The sequence below is a fragment of the Charadrius vociferus genome, unplaced genomic scaffold (assembly GCF_000708025.1).
Source record: "Charadrius vociferus isolate BGI_N301 unplaced genomic scaffold, ASM70802v2 scaffold325, whole genome shotgun sequence".
Taxonomy (NCBI): Eukaryota; Metazoa; Chordata; class Aves; order Charadriiformes; family Charadriidae; genus Charadrius; species Charadrius vociferus.
The window spans coordinates 2697973-2724391 of NW_009648526.1; the positions used below are offsets into that span (position 1 = coordinate 2697973).

A 26419-nucleotide genomic window follows, 5' to 3' on the forward strand; every position below is an offset into this window, starting at 1 on the left:
CAGATTTCATTAGCAATAGCTGTGGCTGCATGAATTCAGCACTTAAAAAATAAATCAGATGAGGTATTTGATGTGAAACCCAGAGAACACGCAACAGTTAGTCATTATTTGTTAAATCTGGCTGAAATTATTATGGAAGATCTCATAGAAACTCTGAAGCAAAGACAGAACACTGCCTGAACCACTGGATTTTTAAGGCAAAACAAGAACACGGGGTTTAGGCCCTCAGTATAAAGTAAAAATCCAACCTTACACATTTCCCTGCCAGTCCTACGACCCAGTTCAAAATTCAGCTAACAGAAATACTTAACACAGCTTATATGAATTTAGGAAGCATTTGATAACTGAATAAAAATTTTGAAGAGTTCTTACCTCATCATGTGATTCACATAGGCTTTGCTACAGCTAGTATTATATCTGCATAAGCTACAGTGGACATAAGCAGGAAAATGGCTTGCAAAATCTTTTATTTCCGAGTAACACTCAATGCATTTGTGAGCTCCCAAACGATACCTAACAGTAATATGAAAAAGTTAATAGTTAATATCAACACTTTAAGATGAGATAACTATTTCAAACTTTTTGCTTTTAAGTCAGTAGCAATCTTGCTTACATTAGGGAAAAAAAACGAGGAACTTAAAAATGTACCAGTTAAATACTTATTATGTTAGCACACATGAAGACAACTTTGTTTCTTCTTGAATTACATTGTCATTATGACCTCGATAAAAAAGTTAAAAATCAATGTAAGCACCTGTTATTGGCCACTCCTGGGAACAAGATACTGCAGTAGATGAGAACCTCCAACTTCAGCTGCTGCTATTATCTCTATGTAGTTGAGATGGATTTCAAAGAAATGGTTCATCCACCACGATGCACAGAAAAAGCTTTTGGTTTTCCTGTCACCCCTGATATTTCCCAAAAGCTCTGAAATATCTACAAAGCAAGAATGTAATCCTGCTCTTCTCCAGTTTGGCTGGCCATTATCGGATGTCTCTGTGCGCACTCTGTAAGTGTTAGCACCTTATTAGAAGGGAGACATCTGCAATCTTAGACAAAGAGAATGCTAACTCAGCCAAGGAAATTACGTACTAGTCCACAGAACACCAATTACTAATACAAGGATAGCAAAACCCAGTAAATCGTCAATATAAGGATGCCATTCTCTCAACAGCTTGCTTTTACTTTCTTGATTTGTTTTTTTTGCTAGCTCCCCAAATTAAGGTATCTCCTAAGAGAGACAAGACTTAGCCTTTTGAATAACAGGTTCAAATAAAACCCTTAAAAAATTGAGGGAGGAAAATACTTTTCCCTCCATAAGAAAATTTGCAAAGATCACCCAGGCTGATGTATTCCCCTCCATAGGTCACTTTTAAACATACATCTGCCTAATGAGTCAGTATTTCAAGAGTCTGTGGCTCTGTGCAGAGAAAAATTCTAAATTTAGAACAGAAGAGTTTCCATAACATCTGTTCTTCTATCATAAAGGAGTCTACCACCAACAAAACTGGTGAATGAATATTCAGAATTATAATCACACTACCAGTATGTAGAAAGTCTATGCAGCTGCTCTTTCTGCAAAATGGAAGTGTTAAATCTCATGTATTGCAGTACTAGAAATTATCAAAAGATAATTAAACGATCAGTTATTTATATTCAAAGTATACTTAAAGATATTTTTAATGCTATTATTTTACCTTAGATTATGCAATGCTGTATTTGTAATTTCTTTTTTTTTTTTGCTGTTGGTCCATGCATTTTGCCTCTTCGATGTAGCTGGTTTTGATTTTGCCTTTGACTTATTTGTATTAGATTTATGATTTTTAGTGGTTGTATTTTTAGCTTTAGGTGATAACTGAAACGTGGACGTGCTTGTACTAACAAAAGATGTAGCCGATGATCCTGACTGAAGAGATCCAACAGATGCTCGAATAGTCACCTACAAGTATGAAATAAAAATTTTTTCTATTTTGATTTAAGCTAAGTTCCCATTTCTATTTGTCCCAAAGTTTAAACCACTTTAGGACAAAAATCATAGCATAAGAAACACTCCTCAGTAAAGACTGCTTTGAAAAATATCAAATACTGTTGAACAGAGTAAACCTAACCTCAATAGTCTATCAGATGTTTAAAAAGCTCTCGTTTTGGTGGAAATAGTTAGCAATGACAAAACATGCTGATCTTTTCAGACCTGCAACTGGCTACATTGTGCTTTCTTAGAACAAAAAAAAAAAAAGGTACCTGTGGAAAAGAAACAAAGTTCAGGCCAATTAGCCCTACTAAGAAGAATATCAAACAATCCAACCACTGCCTGGATTTAACAAAGCTCTGTATCTTGTTGCCTCGTGATTAGACTATCTACTTCCTTCAGGTATTTTTGCTCCTCATCATAGTCCCCCAAGAACTCATTCTTGTTTCTGACCTCTCATCCAGCATTCCTGAACTCCATTGCCTTGCCCTTAAATTTGGCTCTCCAGTTTTCACTTGCAGCATGACTCCTAATTATACTTCTTGTCCATACTCATAGTTTAGAAGCACCTCATCTTCTAAACTTGGTTCCAAGCTCTTCAGTCTCATCATCTACACCCTGTCAAGGGCTACTAACACCAACATTTTAACATAATCTAAGGTTTTATTAGGTCATGAAGACCCTGAAATCTTTAGGGGTATTATCACAGAATTGAGAATCAGTGCTTTACATTCTGCCAAGAAACGTAATCAACATCACCTTCAGTCATTTTCCCTTCCTGATTCTACAGCAAATGAACTGCTGAGAGCTGATCAAAATATTTTTTTTTTCCTTCCTTTCAACGGAAAAGACATATCTTCACATTTCATTAACAAACTGCAGGAAAAAGTCTTGAAATCTGCAGGAAAATCCTAGTCTAGGTGGTTCCTTCTTGAGAAATGGAAGAATGATTTGAAGTGTTCTGAGAGGACCCAAGTTTACTTCATAAAACACTTACCAGAAAATTGTGTTGTTCCCCCCCCCGCCCCCTCCAATGCCAGAGCTAAAAAAGTCCTGGTGAACTCAGTTTTAAACACATATTGTCTATGAAGAAGTAGGTCTTGCATCCAATGTTATTTTTTGCCACCACCTTCCACAGGTTGAAAAATCTTTCACAAGAAATTATTCAGACCCCTCAGACCAACACCCAGACCATCTCCTTTTCTCCTAGCACGAGAAAGGATAAATGGGAGGGGGAAAATTAACCAATAGCTCAAGAAAACAGCAGCACTGATTGGACTGTGGCATATATGTGTATGGAAGAATGGGACAGAGCAGCACCACAGATGACCAGGAAGAAACCATAAACTGTGCCTGGAAATTCTTGCAAGAAGGAGTATATTTAGATTTTTAGTTTTAGAGGTGGGGGAAAAGAAGATAAAGAAATCTCTGCTTTGTAAAAGAAAGGAAGAGAAAAGCACTTCTTTCTACCAATATATTTTTTCCCTTTGTCCCCTCTAATTTCCCTGTACGAACACTTACCTTTGTTCCAGGAGGCAATCCTTCTAACTGTTTGGGTTTCCTAAATGTTCGGTGATGCTGAGTCTTGTGATCCATTTTTTCTTTGCATGTCAAAAACTGCAGTCTGCACTTAGTGCAACGGTATATCCCTTTTTTCTTTTAAAATGGAAGACAATCTATAGTAAGCATTAATGTCATGACAAACAAAACTCCAACCCTAGCCTGTCTCAAGCAATGGTCATCCAGTTTCTAAAACACCAACTGGACAAACTCCTAATATTGTACAAAGCCATGATATTGTGTAGGAATTAAAGAGAGCATATTTAAATACTTGAAAATGCAAGGCAGTATCATTACTAAGAGGAGGAGGAATCAGGTTACCAGTTACAGGAAGACATGGTACTTCATCATCTTTTTCTCTACTTAAACTAGCAAAAGGTTTGCTAGCTACCTCAAGAAAAGCAGAACACATCACTACAACTTCATGAAGAAACCAAAGAGCAGAGATATTCTTTCAAGGGTATTAAGGGATTTTTTTAAACAGGGAGCTAGAGCCACACAAAACCATGACAAATTCTAACAATTCCCTTAAAGACTTTTCAGAAGATGCAGTCATAATTCTTCTACCATATTTTATTAACTATTCTTATCTAGTAACAACCAAATTAGTTATGCTTTTTTTTCCCCAGTTACAGATTCATGGCAAATTTAGCATTTTTCTAGCATTAAGGATTGAAAATATCTGCTTACCTGATGCCTCATGTAATGATGCATATACGGTGCTCCAATTTTAATTACTTTGAGGCAAAACGGGCATAGCAAATGTTTTGTATTTTCATGAACTGTTCTAAAATGTGTTTCTACATCTGAAAAAGCTGACGATCTGTAGTTGCATACCTAAAACAAAGTTTTACTTCCTTGTTAAAAGTTTATTGACAGTAAAGATGGGGGTGGGGAGGTGAGGCGTGTAATCTGAATACAAAACAGTCACTCTGAGATACCTGGCAAACGTACGGCATTTCACCTGGCTTATGATTGTCCTTCATATGTTGCAAAAGAACTTGCTCTGTTTCAAAGGATAATTCACAGATTTTACAAATTGCTAGAAGTGAAAAACAAGAAAAAAGTAAAAATTTCTTTGGGGTCATAAGTAGATAAATTATAAAACGTATGTATACATGAACTATATAAGTGTATAGACATAAAGCAATCTAACAATTATTATACTCTTCAGAAGAAATTCCCTGTACAATTTCATGAAGACAGGAGTGCAAGGCCCTTAAATAACATGAATTGTTACAGCCAAGCATTCAAGTAAAAAAAAAACTAAAACAAAACACTTTTTAAAATATTTTTCTACACACATTGCTTTAATATAAATTGAATGAGCGCTCAGCTATTAATTCTCAACATTATGGCTCTTAAAGTACAATAGCTTTATTCTGAATTTACAAACCAGCAAAGGAAAAGTCATAAAATACCTAAATATTTTAGGTCACAAAAAGATTCAATGTGATACAATCCAACTTACTAGATGACTCGTAAGGCGTGTGTGTACTTTCAATGTGGCACTGCAGCTGGAACGGGGTGGGAAACTGACGGTAACAGTGCTGGCAGGTTGTGTGGCTTTCCCAACTTTCACTGCTCTGCTTCTCAAGCTCCAAGTGATGTTTCATGTGGTTCATAAACCTTTAAATCACAGTGAACAGGGGCAAAAAACTGTATTTTAACATTCACTATACACGACGTATCACATGCAGGATGTGCAGGATTCCTCAGCAACGTAACTCTGTAAGGACTTCGCAATTTCAAAAAAAAACCCCAAAATCTAAGGAGTAAGTGTTCGTTAAAAAAAAAAAAAAGGCAAAGTTAAGCAAGCTGACTATGCCAGAAACTTATCTTTCAAGCTTAAAAAGGAATTTTGACTATTATAAGGAACATGCAACATATCTGAAACATGTTGTAAGACTGAGCAACCTCTTGCATTTTTCATGTTTGCTTAGACAAAATTCTTGCCTTGAAATAAAAGGAAATTAGCAAAGGCAGCAACAACAAAACATGTCATCTGTACACATTTCACCACCACCAGAGTCTCAAAGCCACATTCTGAAGCAAGTGTAACTTTAGCTCTGCTGAAAGTTATGAAGTAGCAAGAACATATCAGCAATTAGGACATTATAGCTTTATCTGAAACCACCTCCATTCAGAACTGGCAGGGTTCCGGGAGCTTTCTGTGTATAAAGCATTCAGGACTGAAGTTGAATTACGAAGGACAGTTATCAAAGAATGTTACTGTGCAGCTGACGCTCAAAAGAGTATTAGAAACTTGGTGCTATGTTACTACTTCCAGTTACCACCTTTTCCTCATTAACATGTCCCCCTATCCGTAGTAGGAACCTGTTCTGGCTGAGAAGTCTAGGCACCTGTGACAACATCGGCAGGTCACAGTTACCAGTGAAGCAGCACAAGGACAGGTTAGTTACACAACCTACTACTGCTTCTATTTTGAATTTGCTTCATTTCAGTACAGCCAGAGGAACTTTTAAATGTCGGTCACACTCACAAAAGGAACGTAGTTCTCAAAGTGGTGACCTTGGAATTGGAAAAACAAATAAGCAAGAAGAATAGCCTCTCAAGCTCAAGCTTCTAATATCACGCAGTTGCTTAAAAACAGAAAAGAAAGAAAGAACAATAACAACAGCAGCTAACTGAAGATACCCAGGTACCTAAGCAGAAGAAAGGAATTGACACTAGTACTGCTTACTACCTTAAAAGAACATTATTTCAATGGTGTGTTCAACCACAGATCTTTTAAAGGAAGCAGGGGATTACCCCAATGAATCACTTCGTGCTTTTCTGAATTAAGGTCCAGAAAACTCCCACTATGAGTAGAGAGGTACTATGCAGTTATTTTGTCCACTATAAATGGTTCAAGGTGTAAAATATACTTTTGAAATAAAAAATATAGAACTACAGAATACAGTTTAAGACGAATTACCAGCACTTTTACTTAGGATTTACACATACTTAATGATTAATAGCAAATTTAATGTTTGTAGTTACATGAAACTTTTGTTTTGCTCAGTAATATGGGTCTAATGTGAGCATAAACCTGTTCATTTTAACTTGCAGACCGTGTCCTTTGAAGAAATAGGCCATTTTTCAGTTTTGCATTCTGCTACTTCAGCTTCCCTTGAAGAATGGATGTAAAAAAGTTCAATGACCTTAGCTTCCAAAGGAACAATGACATGAACTCATCTACCTATTAAAACAGCTTACTAAAGTTTTTTGCAGCATTTGGAAGCAAAGTTATTCCATCAAAATAACAGATGTTCCATAAGTAAAGCACCAACTATTAGTCATTGTGCATCCCTAAAGGGAATTAACACTCGCATCTACTGATATCACCATCAATCCAGATGGCAAATTGTAAAATACTTCCTGTTGCCCTTTCTAACCTACAACTGCTCTCATTAAAACTGTACACCATTAAAATCTGTACTTTAATCTGTAAAAAGTTTAAGTTATGGCCATACATGCATAGTAAAAATTAATTCATTTTCTGTTCAGTCACCCAATATTATCAGTTTTCAATAAGAAAAAAAAATTCTATTCCAGAGACAAATTTTTAATGCGTGAGACTATGGGCTGTAAGTGATTAACAAACGATTAAGGAAGTGAGTTCAAATACCTTATGTTATTTTTAAGAACTTTCAGACAACTGAAGCATTTAAATGTCGTATGAGTCTTCTGTTCCTGTTGTACCTGCTGGGTGTCACCTTCATGTTTCCCATAATAAAAGTCATTCACTAACATAATCAATTTTCCTTTCTCAGATTCAGCAGTCTTGCTTGTTGTGCTTGAACATTCTGTTTTGGCCACTCCCAGGAAAAAGTTATTTACCATATCTGGACAACAATACTGGATGGAAAGGGGAGGAGAAGAGACAGACAGAGACAGAGGTATCAGTGTTTCTTACCAAATTGCATCAATGAGAACAGCATTTTAAAAACTGAAAGCACTCACTAACTAGAGTTAGATGCAAAGCTCAACTCTCTGACATGACAACTTTATTCATATTCACACATGGATTTTGAACAGTAACTTATCTTCAGGTAGTGTTTAGGTAATAAACCACTATATATTATAAAAGCTGAAAGGGATTATTCTCATAGGTTTATGTAAGGTAAATTTAAGCTTGAAATCAGAATACCAGTGTTGTCTTACTCATTAGAAAGATATCTTCTTCATTTAAATTTACTAATAAGAAAGAAAAGCAGCTTTTATGCAAGTATTTTGCTGACAAGCATAAGTTTACTGAGAACTTAATGGAAAGTTTTATGTTTTATTTCTTTGGGAAAGACATATATTGAAAACTAAAAGTTCTTTCCAGCATTACTGAAAAATTCAGGAATTTTAAGTCACACAACACACATCGTTCCACCTTCTTTATGTCAAAGTGTACATAATGAATACTTAACCCAATAGCTATAATATGAAACTTAAAGTATGAAGTCCTTCATACAGAAGATGCTATGAAGTTTCCGACGGTGAACAAAATTAGCATGTTTCAGAAGACAGATTGTGCAGGACTACTTTCTATAAGTCTACTAGTAAGGAGCTCATTTCCTATTGTGGAATTGTAACTCTGTATACTTATACCATACAGTTTAACTAAAAATTTAATTAAATAATACTAAGTAAATCCACTTCTTCAATGGTTCTTTCATTTGTTTGATGCACTCAGTGCAAAAGTTATTCTCTACAAATAATGATTACAGAAAGATAAACCCCTTGATTTTTTCCCCACAATTATGTATGTTTCTTAATCATGTTTTGAAGCTCAAGAGGACAGTAACTACCATTTAGGGTATCTTAAGCCCAGTACATCAGAATGATCTGTGTTAACAGCAAATCAGTCCCTCATGGATTTCTGTACATGCTTACCAGCCCCAAAATATTTTACCTTCATATGATTTTTTAGAGGATCCATAAGATTGAAATGAATATTGCACTTCGGACAAGCTCGTGGAAAAGGTCCTCCATTTTTAATGGTGCTTGATGCAGCATTTGTACCTGTAAAATTAAAATATATTAAGATTCAGAATTCACAAGCAGAATACCTGATTTATTATTATTTATTATTTTGGCAAAATATGCTATTTCAAATGAAAACTATAACAATCGATGTAGCTGTAGCAACCATAAGCAAGGTTTTACAACCATCTTTTAACTACCCTTTTTTCCAAACTGAGTTTGAGTTTTTTTCTGTTTGATATAGACCTATAAACAACTTTTACAAAATCTTAGCAACAAGTAAGGAAAAAATGGGAGGGGATGAAGGTAGCATGATAGAGACAAGGCATTAATTCTGTGCACCATCACCCCACCACCCCTGATTAGGACATATTTTTTATGTTTTTGTTTTAAGAACTTTAATTCTCAAATGAACACATAAAACTTGTTTTATGCCATGACCTGATCATCATCACAACAGGGTTCAGCTAACTGGTTTTGGAAAGGAATTTCACCAACTGGTTCTTAATGATAAGAATATTTCTCTCTGGACAGCTGTTGGAACCTAGGCCTATTCAGATCCATCATTCCTGTTGAGCAAAGGTGTCTTTGGAGAACCTGGAGAATAAATTCTTTAAACAATTACTCCCAGTAATGAAAAGAAATAGTATTTCTCTTACCAACACGAAATGATTAATACCTTTTGAGCAAAAACAAAAGACAAAAAAGCTCTGCGTTAGCTTAAACTTTAACGAATAAACCCAGGCTTCTGGTTTTCTCCAAACTGCCAAAAAACATCAGAGCAAGAGCTACTCTTCCAGATGAAGTTCTCTTGCATTCTCAAGACATTCACAGATCTGGAGGACTCCATGCTGACTAGTTTAGAAGTAGAGGTAGAAGTAGAAGTAGAGTTTTAGTAGTTTAGAAGAAGAGGTTAAACACAGGAAAGAGTTTTAAGTAACATCTCAACACCTCAACTGTAGAGTCAACTGTACCCTGCCAGAGCTATGAAAAAATGTAATAAAAATAAACACACAAATACATCCACCTCATAACAAGGGAATGAGTAAGTGTATGAGTTAAGAGATGACCATGCAACAGCATTATACAGTTTTTCACAAAAATAGTCTTGCACAGTCCATGAGGTAGACATGGATCAAACAGTATTTTTCCTTGAAGATAACAGTGCTGCCAGGAATCATAATTAAGCAGAAAGTCCTTCACATGAGTGGATGGCCATGCAAGAGACGTACCGCAAAACAGTGCTGCGAGTCTTCGCTATTATGGTTTGTAAAACATTTTGACATGTCACAGAGAAGTGGAAGCTGAGCTGGAAGAAAACAGGTTCTGCAGCAAGATCTAGTGTTTTGCAGTGCGTCAGTGATGGATTCTGTGACAGATCAGAAATCACTGTGCTAGCATAGCGCAGCTTACAGACAAACTCATAAAAATAAGGTTCTCTGTGAATATAATCTGCTCCTTTGTTAATGCATTTAGTAAGATCCTCCGGTCATCTTTTTATATTATTTGCTGCAACAAAATATCCATTTTACCCAACACAGTGAAGGAAAATTTTTTTGCTGCAATATTCCATGTTATAGCGACTTCCTTCTGGTTGCAGAAGAGTTTGATAGCAAACCAGCGCAAACAAGACATGCAAAAACCCCAAATATGAAAGGATTACAAACAACAGAATCACACTGTAGGTAGGTCCTCATTTTAACGTTACAGGAAAGTATGTGGTTGGAAATATCTCAAAGTCAAGAATAAATCCTCATCTATTACAATCAGCTTGAAAGCACCTTTTGGCTCAGGAGGAAAATTCAACTAATTACTAATACACTGAAACAGCTAGACTACCTCGTTTCTTGTAGGGAGGTAAAGGTCTTTCAAAGAACATCCTCTCTTTGAAACTTAGATATCCCTCCTCCTTTGCCACTACTATTTTAAACCATATCAAACAGTGCTGCAGAAGAAAGGGGAACTGTAAAAAACACTTCACAATAGTTAGTCGAACTACAGAATCACGGAATAATTTAGGTTGGACCTGTGGAGGTGTTTTTGTCCAGCGTCCCAATCAAAGCAAATCCAACCTTATCAGGATGCTCAGAGCCATGTCCAGTCAACTTCTGAATATCTCCAAGGATGGAGATTGCCCAACTTGAGTCCTTGCTGCCTTACCTGACATTCCTACAATGATTTTTTTTTTTCTTCTTTTTATCTAATCAGAATTAGTCACAGAATTCTTTGTGTGATTATCTGTTTGCTGGGTTTTCTTAAAGTTTCAACTCTCTATTCAGTTCTTTGACATAGAAAATCTGAACCAAGAGTATGATGTCAGGGGCATTTATTTTGATCATCTGTCTTAACAGTCACTAAACAACAAACCATTGCTTTACAGAATTCAAACATGCCTACTAAACAATAAAAGTCTAAAATTTGAATAGGTAATAACCTAGGGTGTATTAATTTGCAAAGGTATATAAATCCTTGCATAGAAAGGTTTTTCTTATTTTAAGGCATAAGAACAGAGTTTACTTATTTACAGTGCCTTAATAGCGTTAATAATACCGATCAACTTAAAGATGACAAAAGTGCTAGCTTTTTCCATGGAACAGATACATGGATTGACAGCTAGACCATTTGATCTACCCTACCTTTTGAAGATACATTTTGTGATGGTGTTACTGTTGGAGAGTTAACTGTAGGTGAAACAGCTTCCAGCACCAAGCTCATTAGGCTTGGCCTTTTTTGGAGTTACACTGTTGCCTTCAGAAGTAGCAGGATGCTTAGATACAAAAACACTCTCTTTCAGACCTACAGTGGTTTGAATTAAAGATCCTCAGGGTTTTTTTCCCCATGGTATATTATGAACACATTACTGATGCCTATATTCTTAATGGATGGACAAGTTTACATAAAGCAGTTAAGATCTCCCTAAGATAATATGCCATACAGAAGTTAAGAAAACAATATCCAACTCAGACTGAATATTCTAAGGCCAGTGGAAAAGGAAAGGGTAAATGCAAAAAGATACAGCCCCAGACTCGAAACCCAGTAAATCATACTATGACCACCTGAATTTATTTGGCCTACTTTCCACATCTTGACCCACACTAATCTGAGACAAATTGAGTTCACAGTAATAAAGTTAAACTAAGCAGCTGGTTTCTGCAATGCCCACTATTTGGAACAACCTCTGCCCTTCTGATGAAAAACATCTCTCCTTTCTTCTGGTCCTATGTTAATGCTGGTTTAGTCTGCTATTTAACTCTGTTGGAGACTTCAGTTTGTACACAAAATGAAAACAGTGCTGTAACTTCTAATGACCAACCACAACACACCTATTTGCTCTCTTCTGAAAGAGCTGATTCACTTAATGTTTGGATTATTTCTCCTAAAAAAAAAAAAAAAAGAAAAAAAAAAGAAAAGAAAATCACTAAAAAAACCCCTCAGGTTTGGTGCCTAAAACAAATACCCATCAATACTTGGCTCCATCCATCTTGTCCTGAAACCCATGTCTCTGTAGCTGTAAGATTACCCTTGATGATGTAATCTCAATACTGAGATCAGTCTTCAAGTAGACCTGAAAGAGCACAGCTACATACCAAGAAGCCTTAAGTGCCAGCACAGGCCTTGTCAATCTCTCACAATCACCAAATGCAAAGAGCCTTAAGACTATGATAAACTATGACAAGGACCACACTTCAGTTCCAGACACACTGATCTGAACTAAGGACATTCTTGTATATTTCCTTCCCAATTGTCTAGCTGCTCTGATGCTTTCTTGGGGTGTAATAAGAAACTAAATTAGTATCTTTAAAAGTCTTCTCAACAAGCAGAGAAAACTTCAGTCACAGCAAATTATTCAAACTACTTCTGAGAAGAAACAAAACAACCCCCTTCTACCCTCAGGTTATGTTTACTCAGTGGTAACTATCTACACCTAGCAAACAGCCTGGAGAGTCTCCCCATTCAGTCCACAGAGGCAATGAATCCCAGCAGGGAATGCTGATATTTGAGCGTCTTGGAGATTTTACCACACTATGCCTCATATACAGGAAAGCACAATTCGCCTGTTATATTTGTATTTAATCATTCTAATGTTCTCCTTTGTAGCACACCTTTCCTTCTTACTGACACAAACAAAGATATTTTAAGCTCAAATGTCTCACTCTATGCACTGTTTGCCTAAGGTAATTAACACATTCACAAAATAAACTGGTTATTCATTAGACACTGCTACTTTCTAGGGATTTTTAACTTACTTACACTTGCACTGTTAGGCTTATGGGCTGGCTACATTGACATATGTGTCTTGATCAGCAAAGGCTTCCATACAGCTGGTACGACTTTAGCATTCTTCCGTATCACTAAGGCTATTCGGGCAGCAGGCCATCAACCTACAGCAGGAACTGCCACTATATATTTAGTTACGGGTAGTTGTGTAAAGAGGACCAGGGAAAAGACAGAAGGTCTGACTGATTTTACAAGAATCCTCAGTAAATTATTTTATTTTACTTTAGAAAACCTGATTTGGAAAAAGACTATTTTTACATGTTAACAAAACTGGTAGTAATTTCAGTTTAAAAAGCTTGACACATCTGTGAAAAAATTTGAAGACTTTTATGTATCTATAAAGGTGAGCATTCTTAATTCAGTTTATACAACTCTGACCTAATAAATTTCATCTTTCGGAAGAATTATAATACTAGGAGAATATACTTAGGTATGCATCTGAATTCTGCTGTTAGTTCATTACAAAAATTTAAAGCCTATTTTGAAAAGTAATCAAACCAATTCCAAGTATTATTTAGTATCTAGCTGGTATAAATCAGATGGATTCCTTTTTTCATCAAAGTGCCTCTCTCAACTGGTGTGTGGACACAAGAATTCCTTGGATCACCCACGTTCCAGACTAGTTTGTCCAATCCTCTCTCTGCCCAGCAGATCGCACAGCTGAGACTGTCAGGTACTCAAGAGAGCAGAGAAACGCAGCAGCCAAACAATTCTTGTTTGGTTTTCAGACTGCTCAGGAGTCTATTACCTTCACTTCATGCTATTTGTGAATACGTCTGTAAATATTTTGTAGCTATTACACAACAGTTGGCTATACTCATACACACAGTATTATTGTGTACAGCATCTAAAATGATTGCAAGAAGGAGCAAAGTATACTGAATGCAGTATCACCTTCCTGACAGTTTTCTAAATACACATTACAACATCACCGTAAAGTCTTTAACACTGTTATGTGCATCTGTGCTTCCTGCGGCTGATTTTATGAGTGCTGGTAAAAGACAATAGAAGTGGTAACCAAGAATAAAAGCATCAAAATGTACCATGGCAACAGTCAGATCAAATTAACAGAATAAGGACATGAAAGCCAAATTATTTCAGGCTTCTAGTGCAATTGTTCCTCACCAACATCTCCCATTAACCTAGTGCTATGAATGCACGTATACGGTCCAGTCAACTCCTAAAATACTACAGAAGAGTTCTTCTATCAGCTATGGCATTTCCTGGTTACTCCAAGTGGGTAAAACTTGTGGGAGAATGATCCCAAAATATTCTCAGAAAGCAAACTACAGTTTTACATACATTCCCAGTGCCCATCCAACCTGCAGATAAGTTATCAATGCTTAACACCATCACCTGTTTAGCAACCTAACAAAATGGTTTGTTAGTGTCCCTTAGCAGCTTGCTATTTCCCTGCTTATACCTCAGAAATAAACATTAATGCTATACTGAGCTAAAAAATGTCTTGAACAAACCCCATACAGAAGTGAAATTGTCCTGCAGAGTATCACAGGCCAGTTCCCAAAAGCATTCTGCTTTTATATACCATATTCCAGAACGTTCTGAGCCCGGTGCTGCACATGAATTAGAGGAATCATAGCACCAACACAAGCAAGTAGGCATCAGCACATACAAACAACATGAATGTAAGCACATTCTGTGACTTCACCATGCAAACCAAACCACAAGATATGCAGGCGCATCCTTGTTGTGAAGTGAAATGTATCTCAAATTTGCCTTCTGTGTCAAAAGATACTCGTGTTTCAACCCACAACTATAAACTTTTTAATTTCTAAATCCTATTGCCATCTTACAGAAATAAACATAGACTAAGTATGGTATATTTAAGACACTTTGAAGTACAATCCTTGACACTTAAGTATTTAATTTTTCTGGAAAATAGACTAATACAAGTAATTTTTAAATATGCCAGCAGGTCTCCAAATTAAAAAAAAAAAAACAAAACAAATAACCAAAACCCAACAAACCCACAAACAATTAAACTTTAACACCTGTTCTTTGGAGAACAAGGGCTGGAATACTGAACCATTTGCAAGAAATAAAACCTTTGTTTACTTTGCAAAAAGCTATTTAACCCAGTAAAACAAGAATGAGATTTCAGAGTAGTTGGACACATGCAAGGAAATACACTACCAACCCTTCATTGATAAGTATCTGGAGTGAGTGCCTAAACTAGAGATGCAAAATCATCACATCAAGCAGACTAAACTAGCAATCACTCTGTTCTACATAACTTTTTAGCATGACCGGTTAGGCCATTCATTGTACATAACCTGTTACCTCATGGAAGAATCAGAAGTGATTGCCATCTGTAACTTATAGACTGAATGACAGGATTCTGGTCAGTTATTACAAAAGTGCAATCCTTCACAAAAGAGGAGGGAAGTCCCAAGTTATAGCCTGTTTAAGATTGAATACACTGCATGCTTCAAATGTACTTCAACTGCTGTGACACAAAAAAAAGTTGCTTTTTTGTCTGTTTTTCAGTAGGTTAAATAGTTTCTGCTGAAACACAATTTATCTAGTTGAAAAAAAATATTTTTGTTATCAAACTACATATTCTTCCTCTTCCCCTCCTTTAAAAACAGGATCCTTTTGATCCCATCTACTCCAACTCCTATATATAGCACTCAGGAAACCAAGACCATCGTCACAGGGAATTCACTCAGCAGACTCAGGAAGTTCTGGCACTGTTCACAGCCTTGCTCTTGCTAACAGCCATTCCTACACATGCTAGTCAAAGAGCGCTGAGATACTGAAAATGAGCCTTTATTAGTCAAAAAAAATTTCAGTGGATCTTGCAATTTTTTTTTTTTCCATCTAAATGAGCATTATAAGAAGACATCAGTTGATACTACAGTCAGTCTAATGCGCTGAAAAGCAAAGTCTGACAACACAAGGCTCCAAAGTTTATTTCATTAAACATTATACAGTGGTATGTCCAGGGGGAAGAAAGAAATAGCTATACTATGTTCTAGAAAGTCTATTTAAAGTTAGAACCCAAAGATCTGCACTACAGTTAAATGACATTAGGCTGTTTCTCTTAACTACTACAGTTATACCCACCTGTTACATTCACTGCTGGCCCAGTCTGGTACTGTGGAACTCCCGAGTTCTGTCTCACACCAAACAGTATACCAGATGTATTATCTGGTGCAGCTGGTGGAGAATCCATAATATAATCCTAGTAAGATATTTTCAAGAGGGAAAAGAAATTTGAGGTTTAACATTTTTTTTACTTGCAGGCTTCAAAGGGTTTATTTTAAAAACAAATAATTGCTTAAAAGTACTCATAAGTACTCAGCTGTAAATCAAGTTAATTACAATCTCCCCAAAATAGTTTCTTTTGACATTTTGGTAAGTTTGCAACTCTTATCAGTGGTTGTTAATTTATTCATAGCTGTGTATCAGAATAGTAAAAACAACTGTAAGACCTGGGAAAGTCCATTTTATGAAATATTACTAAACCTGTTTGAATTGCTAATCGTAATTGCTTTTGTTCAAAAATCTGATGATGTTTCAAATTATACTTGTTTTTCAAAAAACCTAATACTTTCTTCCGTCAACGCAAACCCAAGCATTTGCCTGTTACTCTCGCATAACAGTTAGCTGCATTTTAAAAGATCAGAAAACAGAACACAAAAGTAGCACAAACTTGCAGCAAGCAGAAGCTTCTCAAAGCAAGATGATACTAAATCAAATTCTACTAAGTGGTCAAGCTTTAATGAAAATAAAAGTGTGTCTACAGCACGTTGACTAGGAATGGCACTCAAATTTATGACATCACTAAGGGTGTTTTTTTTCTTTTATGTAGAGTAATTTTGTAAGGACTTCTGAAAATATAATCCAACCCTCTTTTCAAAGCACAGCTAATGTAAAAGTTGACTCATGCTTCTTAGTGCCTTTAAGTTTTGAGCAACTCCAAGTACACATACACTCTTAACCCTTCAGTTTAAAAGGTTTGCCCTTTAGTACTATATATAACCTAAAAAATTAAGTAGTCCATATTTTTTGGCTCCAACACTGAAAACTGTTAAAACTAAACAACTTCACTCGTCACTCAATAGGCAAAATTTAGAGGGAAAAGAAATGTGAAATTTAGTTCTTTGTACAGATATTCAAGGTTGGGAGGTGAGGTAGGACAAACACACTTTCCACGATGCATGACTACTGCTCACCATTTTAATAGGCCATTCATCCTAACACACACAATCTGGAACATGAAACATTTTCATCAATAGCAATAAGGAGTTAAGAAAAACCTTATAATAGAGTTAGGTTTAATTTCAACATTAAGTTATGAACAGCAAAATATTGGCACTTGATCTTTCTACTATGAAATAATTCATTGGTTACACTTCATCAACCTGTACCATGGAACAAAAAACAGGCTTTGTCATCAGCGTATCCATGAAACAAAGGCCAAAATTCTTTTTGCTGTAAAGATCAGTCTCACAAAATGCTTCCTGTTCACAACTGTGCTACTTATTTGAAAACATCCCTGTGGAAGTTACTACATTTTAAACTACCACACTATTGACTAAACTTGATGGAAAGAATTCTAAAGAAGTGCAGAAGTACACATAGAGGCATGATAAATCTATTTTAGGACTCCTAAGTACCAGAGAAGACCTGAACAAAAAGGAAGATGCTTCTCCCTATCCTGCCTTTTTGTTGTACATCGCTCAAATGAAGACCCTGCAGGACGTTAATGATAACGAAGAGCCACAATGGTTTCAGACTAGCCAGTGAAATTACCAGCAAAGCAACTCAGCCTGCAAAACCCAGGTCAAGTACAAATGATGCTCAGGTGGTAGGCCTGTGGAAGGCTCTTAGTGCGAAGGACTATGCATACCACCTACATTTGAAATATGATCAATACAGTAGCTGCACACAAAATCTGCTTCCCTTACTTCTCTGTGGTTTAAAGTGCTGCTAACGTATTAACTTTCTTCAAAATAATTGCCTGGGTATTTCAATGGCATATGTACATCTCCCTAGTATATACTAAACATATCTGGCCAATAAGAAAGTAAACCCAGACATCCTGGAAATTTAAAGTCTCATAATTTTCAAAACGTCCTTTTCTGTTTACAGTTATTCCTTTCATGCAATTGGCTCTGTTATTTTACATACAGAAAAAAAACATGCTTTAGAAAGCAAAAACATTTCAAAGAAAAACCCAAAACAGCTTTACCACAGCAACCAAAAAACCCCCCAACAAACTAACATGTCCAGGTGCTCTCACATGCAGAAAGGCAAACCCCAACATCTTTATACATCAAGTTCCTAAGGCTCAAGTGAAAAAAAAAATAAAAATCCACCACTACTCTAGCTTTCAAAGAGACTAGTGAAAATACTGGGTTTATACTATGCATCCTAGATTTCCTAACTATGGAAACCAACATGATTGGTAACCAAATCCACGTAGAGGAATTAGAATGCATGGTACTGGACCTTCGCTATCCCAAAATCAACTAGAAACAACTGTAACCTGAATCACACTCAGACTGAGGAAAATGCCTACTAGATAAGGGAAAGATCTAGACAGAATTGGCTGGGGCTTATTGGAGATCATTCTGAGCACTGAATTATAGGTCTTCACCGCTAAGAACAATTTTTTCCATAAAGAGGAGGATAGCCCTATGCTATCATATACAACTCTGACTGAATTAGAATTGCTGTAAACAGTATGACTGAAGTCAAATTCAACTACATTTTTGGAACTGCATTAACATAGTGCAGTAACAAGAACACAGAAACTTTTACAGGAAGTCAGTGAATCAAGCCTGTAGTTGCAAAAGGGTATTTCAATGATAAAACTGGAACACCAAACATTGACAAAAGGTAAATTATAGACCTACGTGTTATGAAATTCAGGAAATGTGTGTTTCAACCCAGTTGGTGATCAAAAGCAATCAGTTCCCAGAGAAAGACATCCTGAGATCAAAAAATATTGCACCATATTAAGAATGCAAAGGCACCCCAAAGGATGTTCAGTTAAAGAGGGGTCTTGCTACAGTGGCTAGTCATACCTCATGGTCATCTTCACATCACAATATTTTAATTTCAAAGGTACGTTTCAACATCTGGAAGCTGAAGATGCAAACATCAAACATTTCCTAGAAAAACTTATTTGAAGCCCTTGCCACTTAGGAAGAATCAAGATGGGAACAAACAAAAAATGTGCAAACAAAAACATTAAAGAAAGCCCAAGGCAGAAAAAGATTGATATAAAACAGTGGCCTCAAGTGAAATAATGACTAGAAAAGGGGAAAAAAAAACAAAAAACAAAACCAAAAACAAAACAAAACACCCCCAACAACCTAAGCAGCTCTTGAATGAAGACAATTCAAACCAAGGACATGAAACAAAATACAGGTAGTATACATAGGAAACTAAGAACAGCATATGACATAATGTGGCAGGAGTGATATTAAAAATCACAGAACTTCGCCTAAGAAGCTGAACGCTAGTACCTCAGTAAAAGAAAGCCCACCAAACAAACCTCTTTCCCATAAAAAGTGTAAGAAAGTCAAGTGGTAGGAACAATACAAAACCAAGAAAACAGATTATTCTAGATAAGGCTAAAATTGGAGATACAATTCCGAAGCTAGAAAAGTTAAGTTGGAGATGGAAGATTCACTTTCAGCATATCTTAAGCAAGGAAAAAAAACCACAGCAAAATCTTCCTAAAGGTACTCAAGAATTTCTTAACACCCGAAGAAAAGGATGTTACATATAGGATAACTTAAAAAAGACAAGGCTCAAGAAAGCTCTAATCAAAGTGTCCAACACTCTAAAGAAACCATACACTATATGAAAATTTCAACAGTGGAATATCTATGCACTGGATATCCCAGAAAAGAAGGCATTACTTTCTAAAGTATGTCAGTCTAACTTGGAATAGACAGAACTGACCAATACATGGTTAGAGATCCTTTTCCATGCTGTGTACTTTGAAAGACAAATTTCAGGCTGCAACTTCTTCAAATAGGTGTTTCTCTACTCTGCCAGGAAAGAACAACAACCTGCAGATTTTGGCAAAGACAGACTATAAAACTTAACTAAAGTCTTATCTGTGACACCCCTGTTGAAAATAAACTTGATGAACGAGAAAGAACTTTCACAAAGAGAAGTGCTGTGTGCATAGTGTCTTTAAAGGAAATCACTGTCTTGAGGAGTTACATCTAGCTTACATATACCTCCTGGAGAAGTTCAGCTTTTCAGTCTGTTTATTCTATGGTTTTCTAATAAAAACAACGTAGAGGCTACTAGCAGCTTTATCTATTAGAACAAAACCATAAGCATATACAGACAAAGGAAGTAAGGGAGGGGGCTTTCTTTCTCAGTAAAGACTCTGCAAGACATCCTAGTACTCCTTTGAAGGATTTAATAAAGCATACTATGTCATAAGTTAACATTTATAAAAATAAAATTCACAGACTTGAAATATGTGTATATATTATGTGAAGTAGCAGACACTTCTGTATTAAACTGTCCTGCTTTGTAAAGACAGATTTAAGAGGACTCCAGAGGCAATCTAGATATCCTACCAGTACCTGGACTTTTGATAGTATCATTTTTTAGGCCTTCTTAGATACATTGGCAGATTTAGCTAACCCGCTTCACCAGACATGCCCACAATTTCTCTCTGGAAACTATCAATCAACTGCTGGAGACTCAAAATCGGAAAGTATGAGTTTTTCCTAATGAATCTGCCAGAGAGTCAGCTACCCAGTTGATAGGCAATCATTCCGTTGCATTGTTTCTCTTAAAATACAACCCCCGCATCTGCAATGATTTAGCCACAAGTCTAGTTCTCATGTTTTAATGTCCTTATAAACTATGTTCATTCAGACTGACAGCCCCGTTCAGCAAATACATTAGGCTGCATGATTTTTATTTACACGAAAAGACTGACAGCTGGGACAACTACAGGTGCGTATACTTGCATGGACAGTGGAGATGGTGCCTACTGTCAGGCTTCATTTTAACCTGACAGTAGTAGCTAATATTATAGGCATAGCACACTGTCTAAACAGTTCCAGCTAAAATTATTTTCAACAAAGGTATCACATCATAGTTTACCTCACACAAACACAAAATTTTAATCTTCATTCTTTCTCTCTCACAAATGTCCAACAGCTAAGGCAATTAAAACAGCATCTAACTTGGCTCCCTGGAGTTATCATTCTGACATTATGTGGCAATCCAGGAAGATCGATGATACATGATCTATGTGCATAATTCCCTTGGGCTTTTCGAACAAAACAAGTATGTTGCCGAACTGTTTCATCTACTGACCCTGCAACTTCTGGTTGCTTAAGTCCTCCTTACTGTACTACTATTTCACTACAACTGACATGTGAACCAAAAAGCAGAAACACCTAAGGAACTACCACTACAGCATTCTCTTAAGAAGCGAAAATCCCAAGAGGCACTGTGAAAATCAGATGGGAAAACCACAAAGTTACTTTAAACACCAAATGCAAGCTATTTAAAAATTAATTTATCAATACAGAGGATCCATCTCAGAGCACAGAAATCTGCAAAATTTAGAGAACGAGAATTTCCATCATTTGTCTACACAACCTAAACAAAATCTAACCAGTACTGATTTCTCTTATGCCCAAGATTGTCCTTTAATGTAATTCCACTGTTACTAAAGCAATCATCTTTGAGTCTTGCAAATCACTATTTTCAAATACATATTTTAATTCACCAGTGCGAGGTTATAGTCCTAGAATCTTTACAGTTTATATAATGCTAGTCTATAATCTAGTCCAGGTCTTCAAATTCCTAGACTGAGTCAGTATGTTTCTCATTAATTTATTCAAAAGCAAGTGCACCTGACTATTTTATAGTTTAAGGGAATAAAAATTTACCTGATTGAGTATTACAGGCTGTGCTGTTACAGTAGTCACCGGCCTGGATACAGGTTGAGCCACTACAGGAACTGTGATATTTCTTGCCACTGGCTGTGTTGTCACTGGAATGTTAACAGGCTGCGATATTCCAGAACTTGACCCAGGCATCTGCTGTGTTGATAAACATCCAGCAACTGGTCTCTGCGGTGTTTGTGAAGTTCCTGAAACATTCACTGCTACAGACAACGGCTGAACTGCTACAGCACTAGTTGTAGGTCTGGACACAGACTGAAAGACTGATGAAACAGGCATGGCACTGGGGCTGGAGGCAGGTGTCGCATAATGGTGACTGTCAGGCTTGAATGTAGTAACTGTACCTGTTGCAAAGGATTCCAAAGTTATCTTTATATAATATTGCCGTCAGATGTTTCATAAGTGTTGTGGATTTTTTGTTTTTAATTACCATATTAGGACAATAAAGTACCTCTACTGGTTGCACCATTCTGTATCCCCCTTCGTGATGAGCTGAGGTTGACTCTGTTCAATATATCTGTCAAAAGTTACATTTATCTTAATTGCGGTTAAATTAATAGCATAATTGCTTTTCAAATTAAAAGTAGCATTCATATCCACTAATTAAGCCAATTAGGATTTGACTTATAAATGAGAATATTATTTCTAAAATAAATACCTGGCAAAACAAAGAGTCATTTGTACAAATTAAGATATGTTCTTCTACTCTTCTCCTAGGTTAAGCTAGTTCACCTAAAAATCTCAGGTTTTATTTTCTTGGAGATAGATTAACACGCAAATAAGAGTGCAAACAAAAAAAAACCCCACATTTTATAAATATTTACTTTTGCTGATTATAATGCATTTATTCACTTCTGTTTCCCATATACATAATAAGTTCCCCAAATACTAGAACCTTCTCTAAACCAGTAACTACACAATTCGCTTCTGTATTAAAGAAAACAGCACTTACAAATGTGTTTTTTGACTTCATGATTTCCATTTTCCAATGTGAAAGAAAAAAAAAAAAAATCAACAGACCAGCAGTAGTTGTGTTGGAATTGCATTACAAAAGGACTGATTTTCTTACATATCCTACACAGTAGACTATGACAAAAGTTCTAGCTCATTAGAAACACATGGAGTTTCTTAGACTTGATGTTTACTCCCTTACTAATGCCACCAGTATTCCCCAAATTTTTTATGTCTTAGTCTGGGGGTTCTGATAATTCCAGAATGTTACAAAAATATTCATCAAGTCAAAACATTTTTCTATTGCCAGATTATCAATTCCATTAGTGTTGCTGTTAAGTTTCTTGCTCTGACATGTGAAAATACGCAAGTGAAATTAGATAGATCCTCCAATATCTAACCAAGATTTAAAATACCTTCTCAAACCAGGGTCAAATTACATCAGGATCTCAAACAACAGGTCCTAAGAGTATCTACACATTGTGTTTGACAACCTTAAGGCTGTTTCCAACAGCAATGGCTCATTAGTACAAACTACTCAGGCTGATAAATAAATCTAATAGCAGTAGAGCTCAGAAGATCACAGCTTTCAACCCGTCACCTGCATTTAGATCATGCTAATAAAAAAGCAGCTGCAACCAACAGATCCAAACAGGTTTGCATTTTTAAAGATATGATGAAATTTCATCCTTTAATAGTAATATTATTTTTACTTCAACACAACACAAGGAGTGAGGATTAACTTAATTCAAGATTTAGCTGAAGACATACTTTATGTTTGTTAATAAATCTATAGCTTACATTTGAATTCAAGTGAAATGAAATCAAAGCCTTTATCTACCTACAAAAAAAAAAGCTATCCTAAAAGTTAAATCTCAAAAAGTATATTCAGCTTCAAACAGTCTGATGTGCACAGAATTCATATCTTAACACACAAAGGCAGATTTCACTGTTTTTAAAAAGAACATTTCAGGAAGCCAGTGATTTGAAATTATAAACTAGATTTACATGACTCAACTAATTCATCACAGACTTGATGTGCCCGTTCCCCTCCCCCATCAAAATATTATTTGTCCTGTTTAGGTAAAACACCACTGAAATATAAGAAAGCTAACATGCAGACAACATTTTAAAGTAGCAACAAATTACAGGTTTGTATCATTATGAAAAAGGAAGCAAGAAAAATGAGCAGTAACTATAGGAAAAACGAGCAGTTGCAGGAAATGGTAAAGGGAACAAAGTGTGAATTACTTTTCATCTCAGTCAAACTAATTCTCCAATACATCAGAAGAGGCGCTTCATTGTACGTGACAATGTGCCAGCACGTCAAAGTTGGATTTTAAACTACTTCCTTCAAGTTTGCCACACTATTCTGTATAAAAACTGATAACTGCATTGTCAGGAAAAGATTAAAAATATTGTTAAGGATTGCAGAAAGTATACCTTTCAGAAAAATTAAGAACTACACACGAGTCTTCATTTGTTGTCATCTGATCAGACGGGAATTTTCTCAGGTAAAAACTAAACAATAGTGATAAGCCAAGTTGAGTTCACTGTGTTTTGCCTATCACCAATAACAAACTGAAGCCTGACTACTGCCAGGTAGTACTACTTACAAGCCAGAGAAGAAATGAGGTCATTCTTCCATAGCTGTTTTTGATAGTGAAGTAGAAGGTTACAAAGAGAAAAGTTGAGGAAAGGGAAGGAAAAGAGATAAAGTAAAAAGTTATACCATAAGTGATTTTACTTGTGTCAGGACTGAGTAGGGACAGCACTAGAATAAGACGCATACATTGTAAGTCTCTGTCTTTTACCAAAGTTCTTGAAGTTGCTGAATCATATCAAAATTATAGTTTTCACCTGAACTATTTCCATCCTTTATGCCTATAAAAAAAAATAAAATCTCGAGACTACGACAACTGCAATGAAACTTGGCATATTTGTTGTTCCAACATTTGCCTAGTGCCTTAATAGTTGCTCTATGCTCTATGCCATGACCTACTGCCAATGACCATACAAAGGTCTCTGAACCTTCCAGAAAACCGTAAGGATATTTCAGTCTTTATAGAAGTTTGTAACTGCGGAAAAAGTCTTAATTTTAAAATATTCTTCAAATTTTCAAGAGGACCTAGAATATTTTAAAAATATTCAAAAAGTTTAACCCTTAAGAACTATTTTAAGGTGAGAGAAGTTTAAAATCAGCTACAGTATTTCTTTAATATTTAAAACATAATTTTCCACTTTTTAAAGCTAGCGTAAGTAGCATTAGACTTACTATCCCAGTGAATAACAAAGTAAAATAGAGTTCAGATGCAAAATGAAAGTATTGTGAACTAAAATGACTGATCAGCTAATAGTAGCTCCAAAATCCATGCACCAGAGTGTGACAGACAGCCTTGTTTAACATTTTGTCTTGAGATTTTTCACTGCAAACTATACACCTTCAGAAAATTACTATGAAAATCTTGGATACAAGCATAGCAGAGATGAGGCAGAAACTGAAAGCAGTAAATCTCACTGGGCCAAGTCTTGTGTACTCGATAGCTAGAGAAACCTTACGTCAAACCTCTTAACAATTGACTACAAGATGGCTGCATACAGAAATAAAATGTTTCATTACTAAAATTAATTTAAGTAGCAAAAATATTCTCCTTCACTTACCTGCCACAGCCCAAGCACAGGACACATCTGCTGTCATCACAACCACCTAACCTCACTCCCTGCACTGCCTGCATTAGGAGAAAACTACAGAACTTGATGAAAAGAACTCTTTATTTTACAGGGGATGAATGAATTTATTAATAAAAATCTCTTACTTAACAAAAAGGCTTCTACTATTTTGACAATAATCACTTTTCCTGATTGTGCTTTTTATTACGGACACGTAAGACAGTTACCTTGGTTTTGTCAGAATCATGTCCAGCCATTCAGACTGTCCACCAACACATGAAGTGTGGGGTGGAGAAAAGAGGGATTGTAACGCGAAGACTTAAATTCATGCACATTACTTTAGTAAGGAGACATTTCCAAGTATCTAACTAAACATCAACCACATTAAGAGCATGCACAGTTTCAGCATATTGGATTTTTAACCGTATTGTTAATGCTAAAACCTTCAAACATTCTTGTTTTGACTTCAGAGATTTAAGGTGAGAGGTAGACACAGCTGTGCATAACCTTGGGTTTAGGGCACTATTTCTTAAGAATGCTAATTTTCATTACAGCAGCATACTACAGAGCAGCTTTAAAATGTAGAATTTCTTAAGTCTTACTGTTAAAAACTCTGTATTTTCAAAGTAAGTTTAAAGTTTTACTCCTTGAAATATCTGATTTATGTTATGAAAAATGTTATCTTACATGTACTAGGTGGCTTCGAGCTTGAGATTTCCCCAACAAAGATTGGCTCATCGTCATCATCGTCCTCCTCCACTTCTTTCACTCTCTTTTGCCATGGTTCTAGCTCCTCTTCTTCACATTCCATAAATAATTCTGCCATCTTGAAACTAGACAGTAAAAAACAAAACACACATAGCAAAACATTCAGTACTTTCATGAAACAAATGTTTCACTGTTTGGTAAAGATTACTGCACTTGAGGATAATTCCCATAGAATGGTTTCCCCCCACCCCTGCCACCATGTTCTATACAAGTCCAACTTGATCTGATACAGAAAATCTTCAAAGATCAACACCACATCACCTTTCTGAGAATGATCTGAATTCTCACCTTTGCTATTAGACATGAGAAAAGACCAAAGATA

At 36.0% G+C, this 26419-nt stretch overlaps 1 protein-coding gene across 1 annotated transcript in view; it reads right to left on the bottom strand.

The window, feature by feature from the left end:
* Positions 1-26155, bottom strand: part of ZNF280D (zinc finger protein 280D) — a 45361-nt gene extending 19206 nt beyond the window's left edge. The window contains 14 exon segments of the mRNA XM_009885735.1: positions 373-513; positions 1698-1939; positions 3491-3625; positions 4220-4366; positions 4471-4571; positions 5001-5158; positions 7161-7390; positions 8436-8545; positions 11143-11201; positions 11203-11302; positions 15872-15989; positions 21694-22052; positions 22160-22225; positions 26017-26155. Coding sequence (XP_009884037.1) covers positions 373-513; positions 1698-1939; positions 3491-3625; positions 4220-4366; positions 4471-4571; positions 5001-5158; positions 7161-7390; positions 8436-8545; positions 11143-11201; positions 11203-11302; positions 15872-15989; positions 21694-22052; positions 22160-22225; positions 26017-26155 — 2105 coding nt within the window.
* Between the last annotated feature and the right edge of the window lie 264 nt (positions 26156-26419).